The 18591-nt window shown below is 40.9% G+C and overlaps 1 protein-coding gene across 1 annotated transcript in view; it reads left to right on the top strand.

The window, feature by feature from the left end:
- CEP250 (centrosomal protein 250) overlaps nucleotides 1–18591 on the top strand; it is a 60382-nt gene that overhangs the window by 27369 nt on the left and 14422 nt on the right. The window contains exons 14-24 of the mRNA XM_060231063.1: nucleotides 275–421; nucleotides 587–817; nucleotides 2613–2806; nucleotides 3582–3709; nucleotides 4650–4819; nucleotides 5907–6086; nucleotides 11444–11578; nucleotides 12369–12512; nucleotides 12979–13880; nucleotides 14695–14854; nucleotides 15770–16127. Of these exons, the coding sequence (XP_060087046.1) occupies nucleotides 275–421; nucleotides 587–817; nucleotides 2613–2806; nucleotides 3582–3709; nucleotides 4650–4819; nucleotides 5907–6086; nucleotides 11444–11578; nucleotides 12369–12512; nucleotides 12979–13880; nucleotides 14695–14854; nucleotides 15770–16127 (2749 nt within the window). The remainder of the gene's footprint in view (nucleotides 1–274; nucleotides 422–586; nucleotides 818–2612; nucleotides 2807–3581; nucleotides 3710–4649; nucleotides 4820–5906; nucleotides 6087–11443; nucleotides 11579–12368; nucleotides 12513–12978; nucleotides 13881–14694; nucleotides 14855–15769; nucleotides 16128–18591) is intronic.

Below are 18591 nucleotides of genomic sequence, written 5' to 3'. Positions count from 1 at the left end.
AAGTACTTGCTCTTTTGTAAGGAAAGGATGCAGATCCCTTCCCCATTTATACACCTGTCCCAGCTACAACTGCTTTTGCCTGACTGCGTGTTCTGTTCTGTTGTTCTTCTGGATGTTTACACCAACGATTTGGGATGGGGTATTGGGGATATTTGACATTGTAGTGGGAAGAGCAGAAGAACATGAATATAAATGGAACTTCAGCTGTGGTCCTTCAAATCCAAGCCATTTACCAAAATGTTGTCATATAGTTGTTTCCCCTTTGCTTTCCTAGGCTGAACAATCAATTGCAGATTTTACCATGGCACAAAATAAACTGAAAGCAGAAGCTGCTGATCTTCGTGATGTGACTGCAAAGATGAGCGCCCTTAATGAATCTCTAGCACTGGACAAAGTGGATTTAAATCAACTTCTTCTGAAGGTAAGATTGTTCCCAAATAAATATTTTTACTGAATGTCCATTAGATGTTGGAAGTGAATGTATGGACTGGGTAAATATAAAATCTGTTTTCTTCAGATGGGGGTGGAGCTGCTCACAGAAAGATTTCACAATAATTGGCTGCTGCCACCTTTTCTTTGTATGCAGTTGGAGCAAGAAAACCAATCTCTATTGACGAAGGTGGATAAACTAGAGGGAATTAGGATGTCTTCACAGAAGCAGCTCAATAAGACTGAAAAAGCAAATGAAGAACTACATTCAGAAAAGATGCAATTGGAGCAGTTGTTACATAAGGCTGAGATGATCCAAGAAAATTTACAAGAGGAGTTGAGAGCTTTGAGAGCTGAACAGAAAGAGAGACATGAAGAGCTCAGTCAGGTGTGTATGAAAGGACATTGTTGCTATCCCTATATAGACACTTATAGAAATGTGCTTTTAGAACACATTCAGTGTTGCTGGATGATAGAATTTTTCTAGTAGTGCTGCTTAGAACTTAGGTGTTTTCATTAGTCTTATATTTGGCCCCAGACAAACTAACCACCAGGGATATTATAATAACATGACTTTAGAACCAGAACCTGCGCTTCCCGGCTATAGTATACATAAGAACATAATATACATAAGACCAGTTTGGTGTAGTGGTTAAGTGTGTGGACTCTTTATCTGGGAGAACCGGGTTTGATTCCCCACTCCTCCACTTGCACCTGCTGGAATGGCCTCGGGTCATTAGCTCTGGCAGAGGTTGTCCTTGAAAGGGCAGCTGCTGTGAGAGTCCTCTCAGCTGCACCCACCTCACAGGGTGTCTGTTGTGGGGGAGGAAGATAAAGGAGATTGTGAGCCGCTCTGAGACTCTGAGTGGAGGGCGGAATATAAATCCAATGCCGTCATCTTCTCCTAAGAAAAGCCATGTTGGATCAGGCCAATGGCCCATCCAGTCCAACATTGTGTCACATGGTGGCTAAAAACCAGGTGCCATTAGAAGATCCACCAGCAGGGCCAGACTCCAGAAGATCTCCTGGTGTTGCCCTCCCCCCCAAAACCCCCCCAAGAATACAGAACATCACTACCCCATGTTCCAGCTATACCTTACAGCTAATAGCCACTGATGACCTCTGCTGCATATTTATATCTAATCCCCTTTTGAAGCTGTCTGTGCTTGTAGCTGCCACCACTTCCTGTAGCAGTGACTTCCATGTGTTAATTACTCTTTTGGTGAAGAAGTACTTCTTTTTATCTGTTCTAAACCTACTGCTAATTAATTTCATTGAGTACCCACAAGTTCTTGTATTGGGAGAAAAGTGCTTCTTTCTCTTCTCTGTCCCTGCATAATTTTATAAACCTCTGTCATGTCACCCCTCAGTCATTGTTTCTCCAAGCTAAAGGCCCGTAATGTCTTTAACCTTTTTTTCATGAGGAAAGCATTCCATCCCCTTAATAATTTTCGTTGCCCTTTTCTACACTTTTTCAAATGCTGTAATATGTTTTTGAGGTGTGGTGACCAGAATAGTCCACAATATTCTAAACAAGGCTGCATCATCAATTTACAGGGCATTAAGATACTGCCTGATTTGTTTTCAATTCTATTCCTAACAATCCCCAGCACAGCATTTGCCTTTTTTATTGCCATCACATACTGGGTTGACAGTTTCAGTGAGCTATCTAAAACAACTCCTGGTCAATCTCTGCCAGTTTGAACCCCATCAACATGTATTTATAGTTAGGATTTTTGACTCCGATATGCATTACTTTGTATTTGCTGACTTTGAGCCTCATTTGCCACATTGTCGCCCAGTTTGGTGTAGTGGTTAAGCGTGTGGACTCTTTATCTGGGAAAACCAGGTTTGATTCCCCACTCATCCACTTGCAGCTGCTGGTGGAGCACCATGCACTGTAACGTTAAGACAAATATAAATTTCGTATTTGCTTCTGTTCTTTGTATGTAATGTTTTTGGTACATTAATGTTTATCTGTTCATTAAAGTCCATCTGGCCCTATATCTATTGCATAATAATTTTAGTAGTCACACATGCCATGGAAATGCCTTGTTATTCTGCAAGAGATACGAGATCTGTTTGGGACTGCCTTTTTACTCTTGCAATGTGTTGCGTTGCTTTCATTAGTGACACAAGTAAAGTTTGTGCTAGAAAATAATTTTTCTCTTCATTTTTTCTAGGTTCATCACCAGCGGGAAACATCTAGAACTGATTTGGAACAAGCACATCAGGAGTCAAATCATCTTCAGGAGGTGCTGGCTAAAGTTTCTAAAGAAAAGAAATCACTAATGCATGAGAAAGCAGCATTGGAAGTCCGACTAGAGACTGTTGAGCGGGAGAGACGGACTGTTACAGAACAGGTGGCAGAGATCAGGTGAGAGGATTTTTTTGAGGTGTGGAAGACCCTTGTTTATTACAGTAATTGTTGAATGTGATCATAGTAGTTCTGGACCTTGAGAGAGGATTTTCCCTCAGGGTCTTTGAAACTGATCTGCAACCTCTACGACAGTGATTTAATATGCAGGTGGCAAGACTGGTTCTGCACATGTGGAAGTAACTCAGCAGATACATAGCCAGTAAAATGCTCAAAGTATGACTAAAAATGCTGCACATAATATGATAGATATTTTTCCCACAGATCTTCATAATTTGTAATTAATTTGGTGTCTCTTCTGATGTTGGGGCTTTTTATCAGCGTGACAAATAGGTAACTATATGAATAGGTAACTACATGTTTTTGTTTTCTATATGTTTTCTTTATATTTAGGGCCAGACTGTATGTTAGTCTGGAGATCTGTGGGTAATGGATCCCACGTTTTTTTTTTCACTAAATGCTGCAATGGGAAGTTTAACTAATCTAACTGGAAAGCCCTTTTAAGGGAAATTCCAAAACTTCTACATTTAGAAAAATAAAACTATCAGTTCATAACTGCAGCATTTAGTAAAAATATTAAAGCATCACTCAGTCAGTCACAGATCTGCTTATGCAATATGTAGTTTCTTAGCCTATAACTGTGCTGGTATATAACTTAGTTTTCTGATAGCACTTTCAGATTAAAATTGGCTTTGTTGGAATAAGATCCTCCTTTGCCAGAAGCAAAAGATTAAAGGATATAAAAAGATATAACCTCTGTATTTGTATTCTATAGATCAGCGAAGGAACTTCTGGAATTAAGCCTCTTTCAGGCTCAGCAGCAAGTGTCCCAGCTAGAAGTTACCAAGGGTCAACTGGAAATCCAAGTTCAGACAATCAGCCAGGCTAAGGAAGTAATACAAGGTGAGAGGCATTTGCAGAGACCGCCAATCTTTATGAGGAAGAAGTATATGCCTTCCTCTTTTTAGGGACAGAAACCTTGATTAGCCACCTTTTCCTCCAGTCAGGTGTAATACATCTTTTTTTTTAAAAAAGGTAGTCCCCTGTGCAAGCACCGGTCATTTCCGCTTTCACAGCATTTTCATGGCAGACTTTTTACAGGGTGGTTTGCCATTGCCTTCCCCAGTCATCTACACTTCCCCCCTCAGCAAGCTGGGTACTCATTTTACTGACCTCAGAAGGATGGAAGGCTGAGTCAACCTGGAGCGGCTACTTGAATCCAGCTTCTGCTGAGATCGAACTCAGGTCATGAGCAGAGCTTAGGACTGCAGTCCTGCTGCTTTACCACTCTGCACCACGGGGCTCTTAATACAGCTTTAGATTAAAGTATTTCATAGGCACTGTATCATTCCAGACTTCTTCCACCTATGCTGGTTCCCAGTTTGCTTCCAGACCCTATTCAATTTGCTGCTGTTGACCTTTGAAGTCCTTTATGGCTCAGGAACAGCATATCTTTTGGACTTCATACTCCCATATGAACCTGCCCAATGACTGCAATCATCTGCATTGGGCACCCCTGCCATCTGAGGCTAGATAGATGCAACCTGAAAGACGGCCTTTCTGGTCATGATAATCAAAACAATGAAATTCCCTACCCAGGGAAATTCATCTGTCCTCTTCTATCATTATCTTCTTCCAGCAGAGGAAAACTTCCCTGTTCCCCACCACACACACTGATCTTCCTTCTTGTTTATATATTTGTATTTTCAGTGTTTTTAATTTTTTATAAATGTATTTTAAAGCATATTTTAATATTTTTAGTGTCTGCTGCCTTGGAGACCCTAAGCAGGGTAGAAAGGCAACATAAAAATGTTTTAAATGAAACCTCTTGTAACTTCCTCAGGAGAGGTGAAATGCCTTTGCATTGAACTGGAAGCGGAGAAGGCCAAAGTTGAGCAAGAAAGAAGGGACAAAGCTGAACAACTGTTGGAGGCAGAGCTGAAGTATCAAGAAACCCTCAGCCACTTTCAAACTGTCCATAAGGAGGAAATGAATGCGGTCTTTCAAGAGTTGGTAAACATCCCTCTAGAAAAATTTCTGCTCAGCTTTTTTTACTTCTATGCTCAATTCCAGTTCTTTAATCAAAGGATTTAAACATTCCAAATTTATCCAACAATCATTTCTCATTAAACTGTTGTGTCAGGTATTAATAATGCTACCAGTCTTTCATTCTTGCATCCTTACTCAATATCTGGTGGATTTCCCCTTTCCATTTATCCAAAGACTAACTTATGATGATTATAAATTTCTCTATGAAACATTGAAGGGTTTAGGCACCTTTTTTCATGCAGCTTATTGAATTTTGTGGGACATCCTCAATTAAAACTTAATCTCTACTATGAACATGCTAGATGACTTTAAGTAAACCACTGTATACTGGTTAGTGAAGAACTAGAATTTAGGAAGTTCCAAGTAGCTGACTCCAAGCAGGAGTTTTGCTGTCACATTTCATACCAATTGAAGTTTCCTAGACATCTTTAAAGGCAGTTCCATGTGGAGCATGTATCCATCAGTCTCTCGGGTTGGACCATTCTTACTGGACCCTTGCCTTTGCAGAGGAAAGCAGGCACCCCAGTCTTCACCTTCAGCAAAGAGCTCCTTATATTTCCAGAACAAAAAGGGCTAGATACTTTTTTAAAAAATTACAGGTGGAAATTCAAAGAAAGAAATAGATTTTGGCAATATATCATTATAATATTGTGCTATAGAGATCTAGCAATCCTTGCTTTTAAAAAATAAATAAAGCCTAAGACAGCACTCCACTGGTGGGCATGGTGGGAGGGGGGCTGAGGCAAGGGAACTACAGGGAAAATTCTGTGTGCATATTCCATTGTAGCTGCAAAATGTCTTTGAATTCAAAACTGTCAAGGGGAGTTATATGGAGAATTGTCAATGTGTGGAAGCCAATATGTCTGTGCCTTTATAAATTGGAGTTATGCTAGCATAGGATAGTTAGTTGAAGTGCAAAAATGCCTTAAACTGGGTGAAATCAATTATTTGTACTTTGTAAAGTAACATTCCTGTCTGTGAGGCAGAAGAATGACTTTAGTGGTTTAAAGGTAGGATTTCTTGTCTACATATTCCTTTGAACTGTTATTAGGAAAGTGAACGAGAGCGACACTGTACAGAATTGCAGATGGTGTTGGATCGTGTAGCCAAGGAAAAAGAAGAGATTGAAAGTGTCTGTGACAGGAATCTGATGGAGCTGCAGCAGAAGATCAGCACTATACAAACACAAATGGAAGGTGATCTCAGTAAGGCTAAAAAAGATAAGCAAGAGGTAAAGTAGAAACTGGTGCCTTGAGCTTAACATTCTGTATTATTTCTTTGAAGCTGTTCACCGTGGAGCACACAAATTATATATTAACGTTTCCACTAGGGGTGTGTGTTCAGATTACCCACCCACCCCCGATATAGCTGAGTCCAAATAAAACCAATATTATTTGGCTTTTATTCAGGCTCAGCTATGAGAAGGCATTTAAGGAGACCATGGTTTCACTTAAAAAGACCAGATTACAGTTTCACTTGCTGAGTCATGCTGTGGTGGTGTAACTCAGAAAGTGAATTCAGAAGGCATTTAAAGAGACCTCTCTGACTAGTCTGACTAGTTCACTCACCAAGTTGTGATGCCATTATAGTAGCGGTGGCATGGCTTGGAGAAGCCATTTAAAGAGACTCAATGAGTGAAAAGCATTTAAAGATTTTGCTGTCTTTTTTAATGTGTTCCCCCCAGCATTGAAAGTTATGGTCCCCATAGGGCATAATGGAGCCCCAAAAATTTGGTTTTCCTGAATATTTCCTGAATCCAAATACCATAGCAGTATTGGGATTAAGGAATATTGGGAAATACCAATATTTTTGAGGTTTAATATACCCAACCCCCCAAAATACTGGGGGGTTTTGCACACCCCTTGTTACCACCATTTACACTCATTTCTATTTTAATTGACAAGGCCTTTCTTTCTCAAGCATATAAGAAACATATTTGAAACTCTAAGTCATGAACAAATACCCATTGCTGTGTGCCTTTTGTTTTATCTTCTTTCTATATTTTATTCTATGTGAGGAGTCTCCAACCTTTTTAGTCCTGTGGGCATCTTCAGAGTTCTGACAAGGTGTTTGGGAGTGGGATCAAGCATAACTCTGATAATAATTCTTCAACATTTCGGGCAGAAGTTCTGTTTAACAGCAAGCTTTTAAAAATGAACATATTGTTTAACAATATTTTATTGCATGTACCTTCAGTCACAAAGTGAAAATCCTTGTGTTGTGTTGGTGGCTGCTGCTGCTGAAGTAAATTTTAAAATATCTGCACAGCCAATGAGACTTTCAGTGGTCAGTCAGAAGCTCTGCAGGGCAAAAGCCGCACCCAGCCATGCCCACTTTATAAAAACACTTGATGAATGCCAGGAAAGGCGTTGGCAAGTGCCATGGTACCCACAGGAACCATACTGGGGATCCCTGCTTTATACTGACTTTCCATTTGCTCTTTTCTTTTCTTTAAAATTCTTTTCCTTAAAAATAGTCCTTGGAGGGGGAAAAACATTCAAAACTTTGTAATGAAAGTAGGATTGTTCTCTTCATGGTGGACATACCTTAAATCAATACAAATCAAAAACTTCAGGCTGCAACCCTGTGCTTGTTGAATATGTTTTTTTATTTAAGAACATAAAAAGAGCCCTGCTGGATCAGACCAGTGGTCCATCTAATCCAGCATCCTGTCTGACCCAGTGACTATATTAACAGTAGAGGAGTAACGGTAACTTAATATGTAGTAGACCAAAGGAACTGTTCATGTGCACTAATCATACACCATTTGCTATGATCATCAGAATTCATTCATTAGTATCACATGGATTACAATTACATTTAAACTGTTGCCATACAATATTCAATGTGCCAGGTATATCAAAGAAGAGGTTTACAAATCATAATTACACATCATATTCTGAATGTGGAGGTTCCCCTCAGTCACCATGGCTAGTAGCCACTGATAGATCTCTCCTTCATGAATCTATCTAATCCCCTTTTAAAACTGTCTGTTCTATGGCTATCATTACATGCTGTGACAGTGAATTCCACATTTTAATCACTCTCTGAGTAAAGTATTTCCTTTTGTGTTTCATCTATCCTGAGTATATTGTCCATCAGCTTCGTTGGATGCCCTCGAGTTCTAGTATTTTGGCAGAGAGAGAATAATTTCTCTTTGTCAACTCCCTTGCATAATTTTATGAACCTCTATCATGTCCTCCCCCCCCCACAAGTATCTCTTTTCTAAATTGAAAAGTCCCAGACTCTTCAGCTTTTCCTCAAAGAGAAGGTGTTCCAACCCCCTGATCATATTGGTTGCCCTCTTCTGCACTTTTCTCAGCTCTGAGATGTCCTTTTTGAGATACAGTGACTAGAACTGTACACAGTATTCTAAATGAGGCTGCACCATAGATCTATACAGGAGCATTATCATATCGGCCATTTGATATTCAATCCCTTTCCTAATGATCCCTAACCTAGAATTTGTCTTTTTCACTGCTGCAGCACACTGGGTGGACATTTCCATTGAGCTTTCCCCTATGACCCTGAGAGCTTTTCCCTCAGTCTCAGCAAGTTCAGACCTCGATAGCCTATACTTGAAGTTGGGATTTTCTTGTCCCAAAGTCTGTCACCTTATACTTACCAGCACTGAACTTCCATTTGCCACATTGTCGCTCACTCCACCCAGTTTGTGGAGGTCCTCATGGAGCTCTTCATAGTCAGCCTTGGTTTTCAGTACCCTGAATAATTTTGTGTCATCTGCAAACTAGGCTCCTACACTACTCACTCCAGTTTCAGATCATCTGTGAACAAATTAAATAGTACCAGCCCCAATACTAATCCTTACGAGACCCCACTGGTTATGAGACCTCCAGTGTGAGAACTGTCTATTGCTTCTTACTCTTTGCTTCCTGTCATTTAACCAGTTTTAAATCCATAAGAGAACCCATCCTCTTATCCCATGACTGCTAAGTTTACTCAGGAGTTTCTGGTGAGGTAAAAGACTTTGGAAAGTCTGCAGATATAATGTTTACTGGGTTAATTCATTTGTAATTTTCTGGTTCCCCTCTGGACCTCTTTTTAAAAATTGGTGCAACTTTTGCTACTTTCCAGTCTTCTGGTATAGCAGCTGAATTTAGTCATAGATTACAGATGTATGTTAGTAGATCTCACATTTGAGTACCTTTCAGGTGTATGCCATCAGGACTAGGTGACTTTTTAAAAATTCCCCCAGTAGGTTAACTTCTTATCTCATCACCTCAATTTGACTCCGTTCTTCAGACTGCATTCTTGAAAATAGTTGCTGTGGCATGGGTACATACCCCACACTTTCCACAGTGAAAACAGAGGCAAAAACATTCTCCCGAGCTTTCTTTAGCAATAAGTTTATTTGTCATCCAAAGGCCCAACTGCTTCTCTAGCTGATTTCCTGCTTGGATATATTTTTAAAATGCTTGTTGTTTGTCTTGATGTTTTTTAGCCAGTGTGGCTTAGTGGTTAAGAGCGGCAGACTCTAATCTGGAGAACTGGGTTTGATTCTCCACATGAAGCCAGCTGGGTGACCTTGGGTCAGTCACATTTCTCTCAGAACTCTCTCAGCTTGACCTACTTCACAGGGTGTCTGTTGTAGGAAGAGGGAGGTAAGGCGATTATAAGCCACTCTGAGACTTCTTTGGGTAGTGAAGAGCAGGGTATAAAACCAACTCTTTTTCTTCAAAATTTCTTTTAGCATGCTGAATTATTGACTTATATTTCTTTTGCCAGAGCCTGTGGCCCCTTCTGTTCAGCAAATTAATTTTGCAATTAATTTAACAACATTTGCTTTTTCTATATATGCTCAAAAATTGGTCTGGGACACTTTCTTAAAGTAGTAGTATATTTCTGATCATACAGAGAATTTCTGAAGTGATAACATTTATTTAGTCTACATAATGCCTTCCTGTACAGTATTTAGTGCTTTTAATTTTTTTCTTCTCTTACTGCAAGGGATTTCATTGTGTGCAGATCAGAGTAGTCTGCTACATTCCTGTCTCATCAGTATCTGCCGGCTCTAGACAGGGTGCCATTGATACCGGCCCCTAAGGTCAAGAGCTTGGGCGTGCTCCTTGAGTCCTCCCTTACGATGGAGGCCCAGGTAGCAGCCACTATTAGATCCGCCTTTTTTCATTTTCACCGGGTGCGGCAGCTGGCTCCTTTTCTGGAGCACAATGACTTAGCAATGGTGATCTATGCTATGGTCACCTCAAGAATAGACCACTGTAATGCTCTCTACATGGGGCTACCCTTGACGCTGACTCGGAAACTACAGTTAGTGCAGAACGCTGTTAATGAGGCTCCCTCAATGGGAGCACATTCAGCCAGTGCTGAAAGAGCTGCACTGGCTACCTGTTGTGTTCCGAATCCGTTTCAAGGTGTTGATATTGACCTTTAAAGCCCTTTATGGTCAGGGACCTGTTTATCTGCAGGACCACCTTTCCCCATATATCCCCCAGAGAGCACTGCGTTCAGGGACAAAAAAATCTGCTGTCCACCCCTGGACCAAAGGAGGCCAGGTTGTGTTTGACACGAGCCAGGGCCTTCTCGATGGCAGCACCAGAGTTATGGAATGCTCTCCCGGAGGCCATACATTTTGCAGGGCCTGTAAGACCGAATTGTTTCGACAGGCCTTCGATGCTTAAACTGAGAGAGAGCTGCCACCTGACATCAGCTAGAGTTCCCAGTGACCAATCGTCTGAAAAGCAGAACCGCCAGCATAGTAATGGTACAGTACCATGGAATAGTTTTTAAATTTTAATTGTATTAATGTTTTATAGATTTTATTGACATTGTTTTAAATCGTGTAAACGACTGTTGTAAGCCGCCCTGAGTCCGCATGCGGAGAGGGCGGGATAAAAGTCTAATGTAAATAAATAAATAAATTCAGATTGCATCAGCAGAAGTTAGGGTGACTACATCAATTCTTACAGAAAGTTGAAGGTCTCCAAATAAGCCAGTTTTTACGAATAAATAAAAGTGGGTTTCTGATACGTGGACCAGTCTAGAGTTTATAACTCTTCTATGGGAAGATAACAGGGACAGGAGATACAGGCAGGGGATTTATCAGGTGAGAACATCCAGTGGATGTCTTGAGGCACTGCATTCTCTCCCTATAGACCTGACTGCCACCTTATGTTGGCTCAAAATCTACTTTGAAGGTGCTGCCCTTTCACAATGTGGATCTGGCTTCGGTGACATGATCTTTTCTGTAACAGCATCTATCCAGTGTGTGTATGGCGGGGGGACACCCTGAGGAGGTGTATGAAAAGAACCTTCTCCAGTGAGTTTTGCAAGTCATGCAAGGCCATCCTTTGTTTTTGACTGAAATCTGTGAGCCTGTTACTTTCTGTCTTTGATTCTGAGCTTGCTGCTTCTGAAAACATGCCATTCTAAGTTGTTCTTACTGTCGAGCTAACAAATATTGTTGAGTTTGGATGTTTTTATGAGCAGTGGTTGGTTTTTGTGGGATGGGAGCTCGGTTTTAGTCTTAGATGTTGAAATTGATGGACTCCAGAATCACAACTTATTTCAATCATTGAACAATGTGCTTCTTAACCTCCACTGATGCAGGTGCTGTTAGAAAGAGAGAGTGAAAGGAAATCTTTACTAGAGAAACTTACTCAAACCAGAGAGGAACTGACCAGTACTTGCCAGCAGCTAAAGAATCTCCATCAGGAAATGAAGATACATGAAGAACAGAAGCAGGTAGGGGTGAGTCACTAAAGAGACTGGAACTAATTATAAAGGCCAGGTCTGGAATGGAGAACAAAGCAAAAATATAAAAACATACTTTAACATGAGAGACAGTTGGCTGTTGTCATGGATGCTTTAGGTTGATACTGCAGTAAACAGGGTTATCAGCCGCCCTGAGCCTGCCTTTGGCGGGGGAGGGCGGGATACAAAAATAAATTTATTATTATTATTATTATTATGTACTGGACTTTATGTTTGGCGGGAAGCCTTCGTGTGCACCCGAGCAGCAGTGGGAAACACTAGAGGCTCTTCGATACCTTTCATGATTTGGATGCTAAGTCATAACCAATGAGCAGTCTTGGCGCGAAACTTGACTGCTGTGATTTGGTATGGGAATCTGGGGGGTGGTTCTTTTGCATGCATATAAGCAGGGTCGCATCCCTGCCATTTTGTCTTAGTGTGTAGTTACCAATAAAGCATGTTCCTGTTAGAACTCTAATGCATCGAACCCAGTATTTAACAACAAGGGGCTAGATGGCCTGGATGGCCACTTCCAACTCAGAGATTCTATGATTTCTTTATAGTTTGGTCCATTTATATGACTGGGTAAAAATTGTCCTGAATCACATCAGTTATGGGTCTTGTTGACTGATTCAGTTGATATTTATACAGTTGAAGGGTTCCGCCAACTTAAAACCTGACTTTTAACTCCAACTTGTCTAGCTTCAGATTTGGTCAAATAGGTGTTTTAAAATAGATATCTTTAACTGTATTAAAACCATAACTTTTTCTTCCTTTGCAGAATGCTTTACAAAGTTTGGAGGCTAAGCTTAAGGATGCCCAAACTACCATGGAAATGCTGGGGGAAAAGCATGAGAAGGAGATAAAATCTCTCAAAGAAGAAATAAACTTGCTCATTCAACAGCGAGATGCTTTGCAAAGTCAGGTGATTATTAAAAGCATCTGTCCCAGAAAAACAATTTTCTGTCCTTTTGTCTGTGCCAAATGTGCAGCTTTTAAAAAAACTACTGATTAAGCAGAAATGGGAATCTGTTCACGGAGCAAAACTGTACTGTGAGAACTTCTGAACCATTAAAGAAAGCCAAACCTCTAGTTTGTGAAATCATTCTGTAGGGAAAAATAGGCAATAATAGTGAAAAATATTTCTGTGCAAATAATTATCAAAATGTTATGCAATAAATGAGCCAGGTATTTGTATTGTTTAACAGTTTCTCTTTTTCCACCTTACCTAAATGATGTAATAACCATATCACATGGAGATTCTAGTATGGCTTATCAGGCCATACTGATAAGATGTATGAATCAGTGTACAATAATTTCTCCACAGTGTATACTAAAGTCAGTGGCCATTGGAACCTCTTCCTCCTCTCTGTCCTTCTATCTGTTTCCAGGTACAAGATTTGGAGTCCCTGCTCTCAACAGCAAAAGATTCTTGCCAGTTGATCAGGATGGAGGCTCAGCAGCGTTTAAGAGAGGTGCAAGATCTGTCTGAACAGAAGGCACTGGAAGTTGCAGAACTCCAGAAGAAGCTGAAAGCTGAGTGGGAACAGCGAGAAGAGATGGAACATCAGAACACTGAGCTGCAGAACCAGAAGGAAGAAGTGGAACATTGGAACATAGAACTGAGAGCTACACTGCAGAAACAGCAGGAGGAAGAACAAAATCTGAACAAAGAGCTGCAGAACAAGCAGGAAGAGGTGAAGCGTCTGAACAAAGAGCTGCAGAACAAGCAGGAAGAGGTGGAGCGTCAGCATGCTGTAGTCCAAGTCCTAGAAAGGGAGCAGAGCCAGTGGCTGGAGGAAGATTGTAAAAATTCAGAGCGACATGCTGTGCTTCAGAGACAGTGGAAAGAGGCACAATGTCAAAATAGAGAGTTGCAAAGTCAAAAAAGAGAGACTGAGCTTCAGAATGTGAAGCTGCAGTACCAGAAAGAGGAGCTGGAACATCAGAATGCAGAGCTCAAGTCCATGCTCCAAAGGCAGCAAGAGGAGGCAGAACATAAGAGTGCAATGCTTCAGAGCAGTTTGGAGGAGGCCCAACGTTGCTACTCAGAGATGCAGAGCTGGAAGGAGAAAACTGAACGTCAGAACACTGAGCTGCAGTCCATTTGCCGTAGTCAGCAAGAGGAGTTGGAATGCAAGAATATGGAATTACAGATGAGACAAAAGGAGATAGATAATCATAATGCTGCAGTACAGAAGATGAAGAAGGAGCAAACACAGTGGGAAGAGGTGGGATGTCAGAATACAGAGCTGAAGGCAACACTGCAAGTGCTGGAACATGAAAGAACCAGGTGAGCACAAGAACCACAATTTTTGAATGTACTCTTGTTTCTCAGATTACTGAACTGTTGTGGAGGCATACAAAAATATTCAGGGGGTTGCTTATGGAAGGCCTTTCTCTGAGTAAAGTAAGAATAGCTTGTTATCACTTGAGTAGGAATTTTGTAGCAAGAAAAAGGGCCTTCTGTTACACTCCTTATTATGGTGCTTAGTCTCTTCAGGGATGTAGCTGATCTACAGTAAATCAGTTTTTCCTAAAGTTGTGTTGAAGGCTTATAAATAGTATGACTTAGCTTTTCTCATCTGCACAGAACAGATGAGATCCACTATGGCTGCTGAAATTACTGGCCGGTATCCTACCACTCTACTAAGCAAAGTTCAAAACCTTCCTTCAGCTTATGTAGCTCTTTGTCCAACAGAAGAGCTGTTTAAGTTGGAGGAAGGTTCCTTTAGGCTTCACCAGACTAAAGCAGGATATCATCCACTACCTGTTTGTCTTGTTTCCACTATTACCAAACTTTTAAGTGGAATGTCTCTTCACTTAAAGCCACATTCCATGCCTGAGCCTACATTGCGGATTGTTAGTGTCTGCTTTTTTGCACTGCATTTGCACTTGATGTTGCTGTTATGTACTTCTGTAAAATTATCTTGTTTTACGCATGTATGGAATACAGATAAATACACCAGCAAAAGTGTCCTTCACATGTTTGTCAATGTCAAACAACTCCATGGCTGTAGGTTCTTCTCTAGGATTTTTGTTCTCATATTCATGACTATTTTGTCATGCAACTGAAGTCTTGTTTATTTGTTTTTTCCCTGGTTCAGCCTAGTTGTATCCTTGAAGGAGAAAGAGGTCCAACTTAAGAGGCTGCAAGACAGTGACTGTGCCCCTCAGGGTGAAGTCACAAAATTAAACACTGCGCTGCAGCAAGCACAGCAACTGCTGGCCGACCATACAAGAGAAGCACAGGAGCTAAGGAGCCAGGTATTGCCTACCAAATTCTTATTTCTCTGCCTCATTATTAGCCCATGTCAACATCTCACGATATTTTTATCTTGAGATGCTCCTCACACATTTCCCATAATACACTGGTATCTTTCCCTGCACTGTGTAAACTAACCGGACTTTGCTCACATCTCTCAGTCTTCTTAACTGTACATATATTGAGTTCCAGGGAGGAAAGAAACAGTGTTAAACTTGCTTGTTGTGCTGTAGTTTCATTGCTTTACCATAGTGTCTATTTTAATGAGCTTAGCCCAGCATCCTGTCTCACACAGTGGCCAACCAGTTCTGGAGGTCCAACAACAGCGCATAGAAGCCAAGGCTTTTCCTTGATTTTGCCTCCTGGACTGACAATCAGAAGTTTATTGCCTCTGAATATGGAGGTTCTCTTTAGCAACCAGGGCTAGGAGCCACTGATAGACTTATCCTCCATTAGTCTGTTCAATAATTAGTTCAGTGACCTGTAACATTGCCCATTCCTTCAAGCAAATGTATGAAACTCTTTCGTTTTCTCTTGCAAACAATATTCAGAACTTTTTTTCTACTGTTCAAATCTCAACAGGAACATGTCTTATCTTACTGGATGTTCACTGATCCTGTGTTGAGCCAGCAAGGTATAATGGTTAAGAGCAGTAGACTTTAATCTTGAGAACTGCATTTTATTCCCCTCTCCTCCACATGAAGCCTGCTGGGTGACCTTAGTCACATTTCTCTCTGAACTCTCTCAGCCTCACTTACCACACAAGGTGTCTTCTGTTGTGGGAAGAGGAAGGGAAGGCAACTGTATGTCGACTCCTTCAGATAGAGAAAAGCGGGTTATAAAAAGCAATTCTTCCTCTTCTCTAGGCCATATTCCTGTATCTATGGAGAGCTGTCCATTTTGCCTTTCCTCTGCAGATGCAGTCACTCAGGCAGATGATGCTAGAAAAGGAGGCAGTCTTGACCACTCACAAGGAGAAGCTGGCCCAGGACCTGGAAGAGTCACGTGCTAGTGAGCAGCGTTTGAGGGACTCTATGAAGATGTTGGAAGCTGAAGTATCTCAGTTGCGCCTGACCCTTTCTGGCACAGAGAGCAAGACAGAGGCACTGGCTTCAAAATATCAGCACGCTTGTTCAGCCCATTGGGAGGCACAGTCCCAGTTAACTAAACTGCGTTCTGTTCTGCAGTACATGTTGTGTAGTGATTTTGAAGAAAAGCTTGAACATGGGGGGAGAGGAGATAGAACCACTGGGAACCCCACCTCCCCTTGTAGAGGTAAGTCTAAGATACAAGACTGGCAGCATATCCTTAACAAGGTAATTGCTGATTATGTGAGAAAGCCCAAGCCTGTAGTAAGGGATCTAGGTTTTTGTTCCATGGTACTTATTGTCCATTGTGATGTACTGAAATGGAGCACATCATTATAATAAATCATAATTTTAGAATCATAGAATTGGAAGGGGCCATACAGGCCCTCTAGTGCAACCCCCTGCTCAATGCGGGATCAGCCTATAGCATCCCTGACAAGTGTTTGTCCAGCTGCTGCTTAAAGATTGCCATTGAGGGGGAGCTCACCATCTCCCTTGGTTACTGATTCCACTGTTGAACAACTCTTACTATAAAAAGGGTTTTCCTAAAATCCAATCAATACCTTCCCATCCTTAAGTTAAACCCATTATTGTGAGTCCTCTCCTCTGCTGCCGACAGGAACAGCTCCCTGCCCTCCTCTAAGTGACAGCCCTCCTCTTCTCCAGACTGAACATTCCCAAGTCCCTCAGCCTTTCTTCATAAGGCTTGATCTCCAGGCCATGATCTTCCTCATCACTCTCCTTTGCACCCACGTCATTCTGTCTGCAACCTTCTTGAAGTGAGGCCTGTAGAACTGCACACAACACTCCTGGTATGGCCTGACTAATGCAGTGTACAGTGGAACTATGACATCTTGTGATCTGGATGTTATGCCTCAGTTGATACACCCCAAGATGGCATTTGCCTTTTTTGTTCCTGCATCACACTGCCAGCTTATCTTTAACTTATAGTGCACCCGTACCCCAGGAACTTGTTCACGCACACTGCTACCCAGAAGTGTATCCCCCATCCAGTATGCGTGTTTTTCATTTTTGTTACTGAGATATAGAACTTGGCACTTGTCCTTGTTAAATTGCATCGTGTTCATATCTTCTAATTTCTTTTGCTTCATATCATCTAATTTTTGTGTTATTGCTGCCAGCTTGACACTCAATGTTGAATACCAGTGTGCTGTACTGCTTAAATTGGACTAGGCCTAGGGAGACCCAGGTTCAAATCAAATTCCATCTAAGTCATGGAGCTGACTAGGGGAGCTTGAACCAGATACTGTCTCACCCACTTAAGTGTGTTATGAGGATAAAGTGGAGGAGGGGAGAACCATGAATGCCACTTTGAGCTACTTGTAGAAATGGTGAGATATATAACACATAACCTAATCCATAAAAGTAGGATGGTGGTTGCTCCTTTCGTAGCAGTAGCATAACTTGCTTGTCAGTTAGTATCTGCTCATGTAGAGCATGAGAAGCCATTGGCTGTCTCAAACATTATTGTATAAAATTGACCTTTCCTGAATTTGTTCAGTGGAATAGCTGGGGTTGGGGAAAAAGCTGTAGAAAGCAAAGCCACCTGATACTACAAAAGGGCTTGGGGGTGTACTAGAGCAATTTATATGCATGACTTGTATGTGTTTGGTAAACTTGCAATAGGAGGGTACAAATTCTTGGGTAGAAGGGAAACCCAGCTGTGAACCTTAAAGAATCATCTTGGGATGTATCTTAGCATTATTGGAAAGAACAATCGGATGTCGCCTTTTTCTTCATGGGGTGCTTCTTCCCATATCCAAGAGTGAAGTGAAAACAAACCACAAATCCTAACATTACTGTTGGTTTCCTGTGCATTTTGTGGTTTAGGCATGCTCAATGGGCTATAGAATGTGTTTTTGTGAAGTGTAGAAAAACAAAGTTCTAATTCATCTTTCCTCTACTGTGCATCTTTTCTGTTTCTTTGTGCAACATCTTTCTTGGGGGGGGGGGGAGTAAACATATTGGCAGCCACCTGCTTTCCCAATCTACTGATATGTCTGTAGAAACAAGGACTTTTCTTTCTAATAGAAAAGTCTGTTGGTTTCATTCTGGATATTTTGTAAAGATTCTTACCTTGTGCCCTGCTATCCTTTCTGTAGTCCCTGCCTCCAGATATAATAATTACAATATGAAAGTGCATGATTCAGCAGTTTTGCTGAAGCTTTCTTGAGCTCCCTGGAAGAAAGGAATTTGTATAACAGTGAAATAAATAAATAAATTGAATGAAATGGAAATTTTAATTTGGATACTTCACTTTGATTTGCTTTTCCAGTCAGCTGAGAGGGATTTGGCATATCTTAAAGATGCTTTCCTGTCAAAACAAACAGACAAATAACTTTAAACAACATTAAACATGAAGGAAGACAAAACTAATACATTACAATATTTGGTTAAAATAAAACTATACATTTATACCTTTTGGGAATATCTATTTCTGGTACATCAAATTAAAAAATAAAGAGTTTATTTTTTAAAAAAAGACAGAGGATGCCCCTATTGCTGTAGAAGCTATTTTCAGACTCATGCCCTGGGGAAGGGATTATTGTTTGGTCTCATTAACTAATTGTGTGTAAATTTATCTTTTCTTGATAAAATCGGAAACTAATTGCTGCCAGTTCACAGAGGAA

This window comes from Heteronotia binoei, chromosome 2 (genome assembly GCF_032191835.1).
Source record: "Heteronotia binoei isolate CCM8104 ecotype False Entrance Well chromosome 2, APGP_CSIRO_Hbin_v1, whole genome shotgun sequence".
Taxonomy (NCBI): domain Eukaryota; kingdom Metazoa; phylum Chordata; class Lepidosauria; order Squamata; family Gekkonidae; genus Heteronotia; species Heteronotia binoei.
Note: the sequence above shows the minus strand (reverse complement) of the source record. Positions and strands in the feature narration are given on the sequence as shown.